General features: G+C 33.2%; 1 protein-coding gene across 1 annotated transcript; it reads right to left on the reverse strand.

Moving 5' to 3' along the window:
- Window positions 1-1,566: 1,566 nt before the first annotated feature.
- LOC123224963 (probable CoA ligase CCL12) lies at window positions 1,567-6,668 on the reverse strand. Its single transcript, XM_044648769.1, has 14 exons — window positions 6,289-6,668; window positions 5,645-5,774; window positions 5,263-5,522; window positions 4,949-5,150; window positions 4,817-4,857; window positions 4,465-4,593; window positions 4,313-4,386; window positions 4,010-4,230; window positions 3,785-3,879; window positions 3,491-3,707; window positions 3,143-3,268; window positions 2,635-2,733; window positions 2,196-2,402; window positions 1,567-1,922 (listed from the first exon to the last, which is right to left on the reverse strand). Exons 1-14 carry the CDS (start codon window positions 6,555-6,557, stop codon window positions 1,809-1,811), a joined length of 2,184 nt encoding a protein of 727 aa, XP_044504704.1. The 5' UTR covers window positions 6,558-6,668; the 3' UTR covers window positions 1,567-1,808.
- Between the last annotated feature and the right edge of the window lie 8,779 nt (window positions 6,669-15,447).

Consider the following 15,447-nt stretch of genomic DNA (forward strand, 5'->3'; position numbering starts at 1 on the left):
AGAAGGTAGACCTACTTTGAGGAAAAGCTTAGTTGCTAGAGATGAGTTTGAAACTCTTCCTCAAATTAGGATTGACTCTTTTCAAGTCACAAACCTCACCCTAATACCACTTTTTATAATGCAACACCCAAAACCATGAAATATAGAGCAGACTCAATCAAAAGAAACATGCAAATAAATATATGGTTTGACCTAACTTAAAGTGACTTACTCCAAAATCCAACCAATTAATCTTTACACCTATGTGAAAAGTCACAGAATTTCTTACTAGCACTAAAACCCAAAAAAGCACTCACTCAAAAAACTTCACAAATCTAGAAAGTCTAATTATACCCATTTAATCATCAATAGCTATTCAATTGATGTTGATAAAAAAAAAAAACTATGTATACAATTTTGATATATAAATAATGTGTTATCATATGATTTGGTATTATTTTATCTTTAATTTAAAATCATTTAATCATATGATAACACATTATCTATGTATCCAAATTGTATATAAAAAATGAGTAAACATAGTATCGCTCCTAGAGATGGCAATTTGAGCCCGACTTTAGGGGCTCCGACCCTCCCCGACCCTAACAGGGAAAGGGGCGGGGATAGGGATGAAAAAAATCCCCGTAATCGGGGACGGGGCGAGGACAGAGATACATATATCCTCACCCCGCCCCTCCCTTCCCCTCCCCACCCTCTAAATCTAATATATTAATATAATAATTTATAAACTATTAAGTTATAGAAATTTTTACATTATGATTTATTAAAACTATAACTTTAATTTTACTAATTTTTGAATGATCAATTATTAGTTTTTATTAATTTCTAAACTACTAATTTAATATATTAAAAAAAAACCTCAGAATCTCATTATCATAAAATACAAATGTATCAAATTAATTACATTTCAACTTTAGTTAGTCAATCCACCAGGTTTTACACACAAAAAAAAAAAAAATTATAACTTGATAAAATCAATTAAAGTAAATAAAAAATATTAAATTTAATGTTATTATAAAATTACCTTAAATCATATACATGAAGAGCTACTAATAAAGATATTGATTATTGCATATTGTTAGATTTTATGAAAACTTTGTATTTGAACTTAAATAACAATGAATATTTTGTAGCTCTTGTAACAAGTGATATTTTTGGAGAATATAATTTATTTTATTTATTGAAATACATAACGGAATTAAAATTTATATTTACGGGTATGGAGAGGAGATTTTTCCCCGAGGGAACGGGGCGGGGATGGGGAGGGGATTTTTTCCCGCGGGGACGGGGAGGGGATAGAGAGGGGATTTTCCTTTGCGGGGAAGGGATGGGGACTTTTTTTTATCCCCGTAACGGGGACGGGGCGGGGACGGGGATTGAAATCCCCTACGGGGACGGGGACGGGGACGGGGATTGACATCCCCTCCCCGCCCCTCCCCATTGCCATCCCTAATCGCTCCTAAAAATTTTCTTTAATAAACAATGTAGAACAAGATTCAAAACATATCCAAGAGTGTCTCCTTCATGATAATTAAAAACCCAAATACTTGTCAGACTGCACCCTAATGCCCTCTAAACAGCATAAACTTTATTTCCTCATCAATTAACCACATTAGTCAACTAATTTACACTCCACCTTCTTTCTTTTCATTGTGAATTATAGAAGGTACTGTAAATCTGCAAGTCTTCAACAATGATATTCTAACAAATAAAAACTATAAATAAAGGGGAAATGCAGCACTTTCAATGACCCTTTCATGCATTATTTTTCAAAATTCAAACCAATGGCTACCAATTGCATAGCTCCTCTACATTCTGCTCCTAACAGATAGCTCATGCTTCACTTGGTCCCTTAAGACTCGCCTCAGCAACTTGTTTGATGCAGTTCGAGGAAACTCCGGGACAATCTTCACAAAGTTTACCTGGCAACGAATCAAAGAATTATATCAGCAACTCAAAGGCAGCCTACTGTTTTTACATCAATATACAATTTTCATAGCTTTGGCATGAGTCTTAATCTAATCAACCATGATTTGTTGTGTATCAAGATTTAATAATGTCTTCTGCAATGATGCCTCTTTTTGACTTCGAATTTGCACTTTTGAATGCCATTAAATTATATATAAGAATGATTCAGCTGCAGAAATAAAGGTGTGCATGAAATTAACTAGTGTTAAGAAAAATAAAAATCAAACCTTAAATAGAGGGTTGAGGTTTCTTTGGATGGCTTTCGAGAATATCAACCGGAGCTTATCTGGTTGGCAGTTGCATCCTTTCTTTAGTACAACAAAAATAACCAACACTTCAGGACCACCACCTGCAGGAGCTACACTGATAGCAGCAGTCTCCAAGATACTTTCATCAGCTTGGTCACACACACGCTCAATTTCAACAGAACTTGTCTGCATGTCAAAGAATATAAAATATTATGGTTCATTAATTAGTCCAGCACCACAGATTCACGAAAAGAGATGTTGATGTTGCAAGTTCAAGCTCATTCAAATATAAACAGCAAATTATGCTTTATAAAGTTTATTAACTTCTATTGTCACAAAGCCCGCCCAAAAAAATTATACTTTGACTTGCTTAAAGTTACTTCATCATCTATCGTCTAAGAAGAGGAGAATGTAATACCTTTATCCCACCGAGATTCATGGTGTCATCAGCCCTGCCCTGTACAACAAAATAGCCTCCAACGGTCCTCTTGATGATGTCTCCATGTCTCCTAAGGCGCTGCCAACCAAAATGTTACGATAATTTAAGATTTATGTTTCCATTTCATAGGATGATGGTTTCTTTATATGACAGCTTTGGTTTTGGTAAGGGATGGATAAACTCAGAGATCTATTCAGTTTCAAACAAGTTTTCAGGTGATATGCCTAAGGTTGAAATGCTGAATTCCTCGTAATTCCAGAACAAGTTACATTTTGCCTCCACTCAGAAATACACAAAAGCCAGGAAACAGAGGAAAAAGAACAACATTAACTCAGACAGGAACAGCAGATGTAAGTATGATGTCCATATATAAATTGGCATTCCCTTAAGTAAACTTAAACATGCTTCTAGTATTGAATCAATGATAGAACTAAGCACCAAATACTGTCTCTATGCAAGTATTTGTGAAAGGCAGGTCTAAGCGTACCATTCCTTTATATGTTGGCATTCCACTGAAGTAAACTTTCTCGTGATCAGCATTAAGCAATCTATCAGTTGCTCCAAGGTACAGAGGGAACAAAGCCACTTCACCAACACACGGTTGATCATGGGGCTGTCAAATAGGTGAAAAAGATTAAACATATCCACATGCAAAACAAACCTCCATATCAATCATTCTGATTCCCAGTAATTCACTTATAAGAGTATCATAATGCTTTTACATGTCACCATGGTCATGGAATACATAGACCAGCATTGCATGATTTGGTGACAGTTTGGCTTGCAAGATCTGTAAAATAAACTAAATTCAGTTGTAGTGTGTAGATGTTCATACATAAGGAACTCCATTTTCATCAAGAATGACAAATCCTGTTGTCAATGATGCAGTGCTGAAGGTTCCAAATGCTTGTGGCTGAAGTGGACTTCCCTGGATGTAGCATGAAGCAAGCTCTGTGCCTCCACAACATTCAATAATGGGTTTGTAGTAAGCTTTTGAAGAAAGCCAAAGGTCATCATCAAAGTTTGAAGCTTCTCCAGTGGAGCAAAATGTTCTGAGCAAATATTGTAAGTCATCTTTCTTTAGAATCATAAGTAAATATTTTTGTTTGAAGTCAAAAGAGAAAATTACTTTATCTTTGTCCAGTCTAAGCCGTCCAGAATGTCTGTGCTCTTCCAAGCTTTTACTAAGCTTGGAACTGTACCCAAAACAGTCACTCCAGCATCCTGAACATTCATAAAGAAAAGTTAAAACATGAAGCAACACAAAAGAAAGTGCAAAAACAGTTCACCGCGAATTCAATGATCAGCAGTACACAATAAGAACCACTAAATAAAAGGGAATACGAAATATTACCTGAACAAATTTTACAAAACCACGGCCAAGAGGAGATCCATGAAAGAGTGCAAGAGTAGAACCACTTAGAAAGCTTGAGAAGAGTAGAGTTGGCCCCATCACCCATCCTAAATTTGTTGGCCAGCAGTAAACATCTCCAACTTTAATATCAATATGAGCCCATCCATCAGAAGCACTTCGAATTGGAGAAAGCTGAGTCCATGGAATCGCTTTTGGTTCTCCTGCGAATAAACTAGCTATTAGTTGATAAAAGGAACTCAAAACACACCCAAACAGTATAAAATTGGTTACACAAATTTTCACCTGTTGTCCCAGATGAAAAAAGGATATTAATCACCGAGTCTACTGGTTGATAAACTGGAGAGTAATGCTTTCGTCTGCCACCAAGAATTATGTTACATTCGTTGAAATGATCATCAACACTTTTTTTATCGGACAAACATAAGAATAATCACCTCGGATGGTGACGGACACTTGAAAGGAAATCTATCCATGATAAATCATGTTCTCTTAGTTGAATGCCCACATCATGTCCAATCACAGGGAGTACTATAGTTTTAACAGGACCAGCTTCTACAACTTTACTGCAAAAGGCAGCTAAAAACAATTAACCTTTCTGATGCCACTGGAAAATTTAAAGACATAACAGGTCCTCCATGTAAATAGTATACAATATTGGAAAAGAAGATTGCACCTAGAATATCAAAAAAGAAAGTGTTTATTATTAAAAGTGGCAGCTTCCTGCAGAAGATTTAAAAAAAAAAAATATGCAACATCTAGAATAGACAGTAAAAGTTGCATCTTCACCTGTATAAAGGAATCTTTCTACCTCCTCTCAGTATAAAATCCTGGAAATAAATTGAAGGCAGATGTCAGTGTAATATACTTCAGCCTTGTAATTCATCATGTATTAGATGGTCTATAGTAACGAAGCATCACCTGAGTAAAGATACCCTTTGCTTTTGACACTCGCAAACGAGTTGCAATCTCCTTTGGTGCAAAGCTGTCAGCTATTGATACAACAACAAATCCTGCAAGGACAATTGCTAGATAGATAACAACGGCATGGACTGTCATTGGCATGTCAATTGCAATTGCATCACCCTTTGAAAATGTGGCATCCAATGCATTAGCCACCAACCTACAACTCAAGTTGTAAACATATCAACAAACAACCAGAAATAATCAAAACACAGGATCACATTACAATGAGATAAACACAGACAAACTTCAGATTATATGTGAAAGCATACATTACTTGCTCTCGAAGTTCTTTCAATGTCAAATGATTAACAGGGGAGTCATCACAGCGATCATCTCTCCACACAACAGCCGGACTATCATCCTCTTTCCTTGGATGATTTGAAGGTTGCAAACAACATTCAGCAATATTCAAAGTTGCGCCTGGAAGCCAAACTCCACCAGGTTTCAATTTGTCAGTTCTATCTAGAATGCACTTTGGGGGTTCATGAAATTCAACTGAAAGCTCGTTTAGGACGATGGGCCAGTAAGCCTGAAAATCAATCCAAGATACAAAAATAAGATGAGAAAATAATTCCTTCAACTTAAAAGCAAAATAATGCACTTAGTTTACATTTGGATGAAACTATAAGGCATCAATACAAAAGTACTTACCTCAGGGTGTTCAGCTGTGAATTTCTGAAAGAGGCTAAAACTTGTTATAGGATCCTTGTACAATGTCCCTAAAAGCTTTGGACCATGAGCTTCCATTATACGTCCCAAGTTAGTCAGTTTTGATTGATTTCTGACGTCAAAAGACACATCAATCAGTTGTGAGAAAAGATTCAGAATTTAATGCACCAAGTGAAGATGCTGAGATAAACATAGCCACAATACATGATGAATTTGAACTATATCCAATTCAACCCACAATCAATGTACATATCTGCAGGAAACACACAAGCTATATCTCTGACCACTATGTTAGTTTAATAAAAAATAATAAATATAGAAGCGGATACCTTTCTTTTGAAAAAAAATCAACAATAAAAATCTAAACGAAGCCCTCAAGACCTCTTATACAAACCCATAACATAATTTCATGACTAAATTGAGCAAAATAAGTGGCTTCAAGACTTAACTCAATCAAAATGCTATTAAATCCCATATCAAATCAGCAAACAAGTAACTTAGCATGATAAATACTAACCTCCAATTGCAAAACAAATCAAACCCAAGACTTTTCTCCACTAGATCAAAACAAAAAAAGATAATAATAATAACATAACAAAAGAGTTCAACAAAGAAATGAACATTACATTGAAGGGAACCAATAAAGAGGAGGTCCATTGGAGGAGGCATCCCAACCATTATACACACTGTAATACACAAGTTGGTGCAGCCCATGTGGGTACCATGGCTTGAGCACTTTCTGAGCCACCAACTCCCTCCAAACCTCTCTTGGCTCCAAACCTTTGCTTTTTCTCAGAGTTTCTTTCAGAATCTCATTAAACTCCCTGGCGTCGGTCGCTGTCAAACCCGCCTGCACAAAGTCCTCCACATCCACTTCACCAATGTTCTTCCCCATCTCTCACTCTCTCAATCCCAACTTTTTGTTTTGGTCTAATTCGTCAGCTGTAGTTAAAACTCAAAATCTATGTTCAAGACGAGATAGTAGTTGAATGGTGAAGTAGGTGGGAAACGTGTTCGTACGTTGATGCACGTGGAATGCAAATGTACTTTGCTTTCACTTGCATTAGATTTTATTCATATTACCCCTTTTAGACAGCCCATAAGTTGACCTCAAAAGTGTTTGGCACTTTCATGGAAATTAAATTAAGAGTAATATTATGTGTATCTATTTTAGATATATAAATATATATACACTCATATATATCATTATATGATGGGTTATTATTTTATTCTGAATTTAAAATCATCCAATCATATGATGACATATATAAATGTGTATATATTTGTGTACCCAAAATAGGTACACATAGTTTTATTGTTAAATTAAATCCCCTTACATTAGGACAAGCAAAAATGTTTCATTTTCAAAATTTTAAGCAAAAATAATCACCTTTTAAAGTATTAAGCGAAAATGATTCATATTTTTTTAAAAATGTTAATAACACCCTTCACCACTTTCATATATAAACTTTCACTCTTATATATTCCTCATATTATTCAAATTTTCATTTTTACTCAATATCTAGCATTGTGAGTTATTCGGAAGGAAGAAAATTCATACTTTTAAGTTCAAATCGAAAAAGAGATCCATAATAATAAGGTATTTATACGAATCTTAATTTAAAACTTAATTTATTCATTAAATAAGTATGTATATTTTATTAATGTAATGACATAGAGAGCATTTTAATATTTGATAATATATGAGTGGGTTAAAAAAATATTGAGAAAGTATAAGAGGTATTTTGATATTAAAGCATATTTTAAGGTGCTAAATGAAAAATGTTAAAAAAAAAAGAGGCATTTCAAGATCTGACGATGTATAAGGGTAATAAATAAAATGTCAAATAAATATATAAGGTATTTTGAAATTAGACAAAATATAAAGGTGGTAAATAAAATACACTAAAATTGAGGGGGTATTTTTGTTATTATAAGAATATCAAGTTTGTATATATTAGAAAAATATATGGGGTATTTTGATTTTTGTTAAAGTATGAGAGGGTTAAATAAAATATTAGAAAAATATTAGAGACATTTTGAAATTAGATAAAATATAAGGGCGGTAAAAAAATAAAATAAAATTGGAGGGTATTTAGATATTATAAGAATATCAAATTTAAATATGTTAGAAAAATATAGAGGATATCTAATCTTCAATAATATATGAAAGGGTTAAGAAAATAAAAAAAAATATATAGGGGTATATTGAAATTTGACAAAGTATGACAAATATAAATGAAATAAGCCTTGGGGGGGGGGGGGGGGGGGGGGGAATGGCATTTAGATATTATAAGAATATCAAGTTCGTATATGTTAAGAAAATATATGAGATATTTTGATCTTTAATAATGTATGAGAGAATTAAATGAAATGTAAGAAAGTTATGGGGGTATTTTAAAATTAGACAAAATATGAGAGTGTTAACTGAAATACACTAATATTGGGGGGCATTTAGATATTATAAGAATATCAAATTCGTATATGTCAAGAAAATACATGAGGTATTTTGATTTTTGATAATATATGAGGGGGTTAAATAAAATATAAGAGGCATTTGATATATTGGTAAAACTTAATGTGAATTTTTCTGATAAATGTTTTTTTTTAATTAATATTATTTATTATAAGATTGATAACTGAAATAACAGGTTATGCTATTATTCATTTCGAAAGAGAATAGATTCAACATGATCAGAATATAATAATGGTTAAAATTATATCTGAAACAACACTTGAAAGATTTATCCAACTGTTGAATGAAAAGTGTGGTAGCGATTCAATCAAAAATAACATTTAGCTATGTATGAAACCAAAACATATTGAGCTAGACTTCCCTATAAAAATCAAAAGTGATAAAGATGTTGAGAGTTTTATTGACATATCAAATCACTTCAAAGAATGTATTCCAATTTTTGTTTGCATACCTCCATCAAAGCACAAGGAGAAGAATAAATAAGTAACAACGATAATGGTGAATTGAAAAAGGAATCTGATGAGGAAGAATTGACAAATTTTTGTAATTATGCATTCTATATTGTAACAGAATAGGTTCGTGGAGACAAAGAGAATATTCCAAATTTAGATGATTTTGATAAGAATGAGATGATTGATGTTCCTCTTGATGAGCCAAACATAAAGGATACCTCACTTGTTAACTGTGATATAAGTAGTCTCTAGCTTGAAGATCCTCTTCAGGGTGGCAAGAATTATGTTAGTCCATTTTTTGATAATGTTCCCACTAATTCATTTAAGTGGCTGCTTGATTTTCCTCCACAACCTTCAACAACATCAAGTGGTGCAGGATCAGTGCAAGAAGGGAATGCTACAAAAATTAGTGATATTTTTAAAGATAAAAAATACTTGAAAGATATAATGGCTCAATTTGTATTGGAGAAAAGATTCCAGCACAAAGTGGCCAAACAAGACACACAGAGATGAAAGATTAAGTGTTATGATGAGTAATGCGAATGATATCTATCAAGAAGAACAATAAAACCCAATAACGTATTTTGAACCCGTTCTATGAATCCCACACACATATATTTAAAAGATCAGATAAAGCTACATCATATATAAGTTGGAGCTTGAGTTTTAAACTCATTGATGAAGTTGAAGTTTGTATTGATTAATCGTATTTATCAACCTAAGGAGATCATTATCGACATCGCCAACATGTATAAAACTGATTTATCATATTCACATGTTTAACAGGCAAAAAATTAGGTAATATAGTCATTGAACATCTCACTAGAAGAGTTATTTATACTCTTACTAGATTATTGCTATAATTAGAGCTTGCTAATTTGAGTATTGCCACATATATACAAATAGACGAGGAACATCGCTTTCAGTACTTTTTTATGGCGTTGGGTTATTTTGTCTATGCATTTCAACGATATCTTCAGTTAATTATTTGCATTGATGTTGTTTTCGTAAAGGGTCGATATATTGAATATTTATTTCTTACTGTGACCTTGGATGGTAATAGTTGTAGGCGTGAGAAAAAAGAAAGATAATTTATTTCTTTAACTGGTTGTTCCAATATGTGGTGTTGGTTTTGATAGAGCTTAAAGATTGCACGATGAAGTGCTAAAGTTGGTAATGATCTTAGATTGACATCACGTTATATACTCTATAATGGATGAGGTATTTCCAATTGTACACCATGGATATTATTGTCATCACTTTTTTTGTAACATGTGATCAAAGTACAACTATAATTCATAAGTCGTGTGTTTGTACTGGAAAGTAGTGAAAACCTATACAAAGACAGATTTTGAGTTCATGATGAGATCTATTGATGAGGTACATCTTGAAACAAGGGATTATCTACACGAGGTGGGGTATTAATGATGAACGAGACCTATTTTCTAGACAATAAGTATAACATAATGACAACTAACATTACAAAGTTATTTAATGCACTTGTCAAACACAAGTGAGATTTGTCTCTCATAATGTTGGCCGAGTTCATTCGGAGCATCTTATAGTCATGGTTTTACGAGAGAAGAAATCATTCAAATATGTGTAGTGTTAATACAATTATCTAATTGAATATGACTTTTTATACTTACACTTATTTAGTAACGAATGTGTTGACGTTTCTAAAAAATTATAGATGAATGCCCTTATCAAGTTACACCATGGACAAAGGAGAAACTTGACCATCATGTGTTAAAGTCTGTGAACTTTGAGGTTCATCTAATTATAAATGTTTGACACTAGGTTATAGGTAGGGGCAGATACATGGGCAGATACACGGGCAATATGGACTTTCATGAGTAGACATGTATATACATGAAGTTTTATCATTCGTGCATTCCATGCACACATGCCATTATTATTACAAGACATATGAGGCTCAATAATGTCTATACATAGGTTCATCCATTCTACACCATCGAATTCTACCGTTTGATTTATGCAAAAATTGTCAATCCACTGAGGGATCAATTAGAATGGTTACATGCCAAGGAGGAAAAACTTATCTTGCCACCATTTCTTGATCATCATTGATCAGACCGTCATTCAAATTGGAATGATGTTTTTCGTAGGGTGAGGTTGTTATACCAAAGGTTTGTAATTGATGTAATCAACTTAAGCATGTACGATCACACTGCAAGAGTCTAGCACTAGTTTCATGCTTTGTGCCATTAGGTTCATCGAGAAGAAATAAAGGAAAGATATTTTCACTACCTAAACCTTTTATTTAGTTTGATTTATGTATTTGTTGAAATGAGATGTAATAATTAGAATCTTATATCAATATTATTTATGTTGAAAAGAGATGTAATTATTGGAATTTTATATTATTATTATTTATGTTTTTGACATCTATTAATCAGTTATTATGTTTGATATACATTTATATTAAAATTGCTTATAAATTGCTGGTGTACTTGTTTTAGACATCTAATAAAACTAATAAAATATGCAATCATATGCATAACTAATAAAATATCGTACATAAAATATATACATAACAACTCTAAAATAAACATATGTATGTGTGATCTATTTGATGCAACGAAATAAAACTCTGAGGCTAAACACCTGCACATTGAGGTGGAGGGCTCACAGGGAAAATCCAAACTCCGATCAAATGTCACACATTCTATGAAGTGCAACATAAAAACACTGCAATTGTCGGATCTTATGCCCTGCTAAGGGACACCCTCCGCTCAACGCAATGATAAGTGATCCTGTCATGGTGTATAGCTTGCAGTGGTCCAAAAACTCGTAGCACCAGTAATGTTGGGATGAAGGCGGTGTACAGTCTCATCAAATGAGCAAGTCCTTTATGGCTACCTATAAAAGCGTCTTGTGAGTCATGTACAGTGATTCTCCACTCATATAGATCTAACATCCTCGTGATCTAATGGGCATAGTTAAAATTTATCTGTATAAAAACTTATAAACATTGAGAAATTATAATAGAGACACGTGTTGTATAAAAATAAATTATAATAGAAATATACATATATAGTACTCGATTAATCGCCCTTCATGGTTTATAAAAAAACTTGACATGTAATATGCCTCTACCATCTTCATGAAGGCTCCAACCACTTGTATGCATGTTGATATAACCTATGAAGAATGTGTAGGCCATCATCTAACTCTGTAGGATGACAACTTGTTGCTTATGCTGGTGTCGATGTAGTAATGTCAGGAAGAAATCTACATGCTGATAATCGACAAGAAAACATGAATTGGATATAGAACATGAATTGTTTTATGTTTTCATGAATATATAAAACATTTAAAAAAAGTCAATGGATATAGACCACTTATATCGTTGGCCAACCATTGACACAACTCAACAATTGTGTCTCAAAAAGCATTTTTGGACTTCACTCTTATATAATATATTTCATGGTCGTTCCATGCCATAACTTCATTATACCGCTTGAGGAAAGCTTCCTCACATTTTGCAATCAAGGATAGAATTTGAATCTATCATTTTACCTTCAGTTTGATCAAATTTGTGTATGAAATAGGTATAAGAGGACCCTTTTAGGCGACCATACCATGAACAATCAACACCATCTGAAAAAATACATAAAATTGTTAATTCAATAATTTATCTTAATTAACACACTCAATGAAATGGGCTAATGTTAACTTCTTGAAGTACGAAGGAGGAGGTTTAATGGGGGAATCCTTCTGTGATGTCAAGTCAACCATTTGTGCCCCAATGATGGACTGGAGAAGAAATTTGATGTTTTTAGTTACCAATTTATAGAAGAAAAAATATATTTAATTATGGATATACCTCAACACCATCTCTTTGTGTTAGGACATTGATAAGGTCATCTCTCTATGAGTCGATATCAATCATCAATTTACTCGCTCTACCTGGGAGGTTTACTAGGAACAACAATTATTTATCTTAGAATTATGAAGAATAAAATGTTATCACCTTGTTAGGATTAACTTCATTTAACCAATTTCATAACAACAATTTGCATACCTCTATGATGGGGATGATATATATGGAGAACTGTAAATCGATATTCTATCATGGCCAAAACTCTATATGAAATGTAATAATAAATTGTTCAGTAACATTTCATATAAAATGCTATAACAAATAATTACTAACCTTGATTGGGGAAGGAGAAAATGGAATCATAATGCAAAAGGAAGAGGGTCTACCATGACTGTCAGGAGAACCATGTACAAAATATAATAATAAATTGTTCAATAACATTTCATATAATATATCGTAACAAATAAAATAAAGCCAAAGGACTATTTCCCACCCAAAGTATGCACTTTTCTCAAGTTTCCCCTCATTAACTTTGAAAATACCATTTATTCACCCGTGACCTGTTAAAATTAACGGTTTTAAGGGTAAAATTGTCATTTTGTCTATATTATTAAAAATAAACTTAAATTTTATTTTATTTTCTTCACTAAAACCTAAAAACTAACAATTTTCCCTAACCCAAGTTTTAAAAAACTGTATTTTCCCCCTTAGAGTTTTTAATTTTCTGAGTTAGTTTTTCGGCATCGTTTCTTCCTCTAGGAGGAGGTTTAATGGGGGAATCCTTCTGTGATGTCAAGTCAACCATTTGTGCCCCTATGATGGACTGGGGAAGGAATTTGATGTTTTCAATTACCAATATATAGAAGAAAAAATATATTTAATTATGGATATACCTCAACACCATCTCTTTGTGTTAGGACATTGATAAGATCATCTCTCTATGAGTCGATATCAATCACCAATTTACTCGCGCTACCTGGGAGGTTTAGTAGGAACAACAATTATTTATCTTAGAATTACGAAGAATAAAATGTTATCACCTTGTTAGGATTAACTTTATTTAACCAATTTCATAACAACAATTTACATACCTCTATGATGGGGATGAGGATGGTGTACATGGAGAACTATAAATCGATAATCCATCATGGCCAAAACTCTATATGAAATGTAATAATAAATTGTTCAGTAACATTTCATATAAAATGTTATAACAAATAATTACTAACCTTGATTAGGGGAGGAGGAAATGGAATCATAGTGCATAGGGGAGAGGGCCTACAATGACTATCGGGAGAACCATGTACAAAATGTAATAATAAATTGTTCAATAACATTTCATATAATATATTGTAACAAATAAAATAAGGCCAAAGGACTATTTCCTACCCAAAGTATGCGTTTTTCTTAAGTTTCCCCCCATTAACTTTGAAAATACCATTTATTCATACATGACCAGTTAAAATTAACAGTTTTAAAGGTAAAATTGTCATTTTGTCTGTATTATTAAAAATAAACTTAAATTTGATTTTATTTTCCTCCCTAAACCCTAAAAACTAACAATTTTCCCCAACCCAAGTTTTAAAAAACTGTATTTTCCCCCCTAGGGTTTTCAATTTTCTAAGTTAGTTTTTTGATGTCGTTTCTTCCTCTTAGGTGATCTCCAGGCCACTCTTCTTGCTCTCTGTTATGGTCTCCTTCCGACGGTTGTCCTGGAAACTATCGTCGACGAGGAGTCTTCGTCATTGATAAAGACCTTGTCGTCGTCTCTGGACGAAGATTATTTGTCTTCGTTAGAGAAGAAGACATCGTCTTCGTCTCGACAAAGACGACTCAACGACCGTGCCTAGCATAATCGCCGAAAAGAGATTGCATCAGAGAAGAAGAGGAGTCGCTTGGAGGTCATCGGAGAGAAAGAAACGACGTCAGAAAACTAACTCTGAAAAATTGAAAACCTTAAGAGGGAAGACTCTGTTTTTTAAAACTTGGGTTGGGGAATATTGTTAGTTTTTAAAATTTTAGGGAGAAAAACGAGATAAATTTTTTTAAAGGTTAGGGTTCCGTTAAATTTAATAACCCATTTGTGGGTAAATGGTATTTTCAAAATTAATAGGGAGAAACTTGACAAAAACGCATACGTTGGTTAGGAAATAGTCATTTGGCCATAAAATAATTACTAACCTCGATTGGGCGAGGAGAGAAAATCTTAGTGGGTATGGGTATGGGTTTACCAAAACTATCGTGAGAACCTTGAATGAGTATATACATGTTAGATTAACGAGTAGAAAAATATTTAATAACGAACAAATAAATATGTGATATTTTCACCTGAACAATTACAGCTGGTTGGATCCATGTCACGATGTCTTCCAAATGACTCATTTGGGCCTTTAAATGAGATATATGACTAGATATCTCCTCATACAAAAGAGACATCTTTTGATGCATTCTATCCAAAATAAGATTGTCCCATCTCGTTAATGTAACATCAAATATAGACACCATAATGGCCATGCTAGCTAGCATAGGAGATAGGTACTTTGTCATGAGGCCCACACTAATGGGTGAAAGGCGTTTCATTATGGAGGCCATGTCGATAGGTGATAAATGCTTCATCTTGGGAGGCACATCTAAGTCATTAATAACAATCGACTTTACAATAAGGCATTCAACTAATGGTGACATGAGGGAGTAAGATCAATAGATGGAGATGCACCAACTGTAAGAGTTGATGATAATGATGTTAATGCTAGTGGAAAGAATAGATGTAGACCTATCAGTCCAAAGTAGCCAACAACATCAATATACCATGGCATCTACTCTTCAATTAGGAAAGTGTCCAACAAAAAATTACATCATCCTACTCATTAAAATATAATAATTAACATTTTGTTAATCAATTAATTAATTAAAAGTTACTAACTATATTTTTGTCAAATAAATATTTTGTATCATCCTATCCTAGGACACCTCATGACTTCTGCTTGAACATGTGTAGAAATGTAAAATA

The sequence above is a fragment of the Mangifera indica genome, chromosome 9 (assembly GCF_011075055.1).
Source record: "Mangifera indica cultivar Alphonso chromosome 9, CATAS_Mindica_2.1, whole genome shotgun sequence".
In the NCBI taxonomy this organism is placed as follows: domain Eukaryota; kingdom Viridiplantae; phylum Streptophyta; class Magnoliopsida; order Sapindales; family Anacardiaceae; genus Mangifera; species Mangifera indica.

Excerpts from the sequence above, each read along its gene's own strand:
- LOC123224963 (XM_044648769.1), bottom strand. The coding sequence starts at position 6,557 with ATGGGGAAGAACATTGGTGAAGTGGATGTGGAGGACTTTGTGCAGGCG. Across the intron at positions 5,523-5,644 it reads TCACAGCTGAACACCCTGAG|GCTTACTGGCCCATCGTCCT; the intron begins GTAAGTACTTTT and ends ATTGATTTTCAG. Across the intron at positions 3,269-3,490 it reads ATGAAAATGGAGTTCCTTAT|CCCCATGATCAACCGTGTGT; the intron begins GTATGAACATCT and ends CCTATTTGACAG.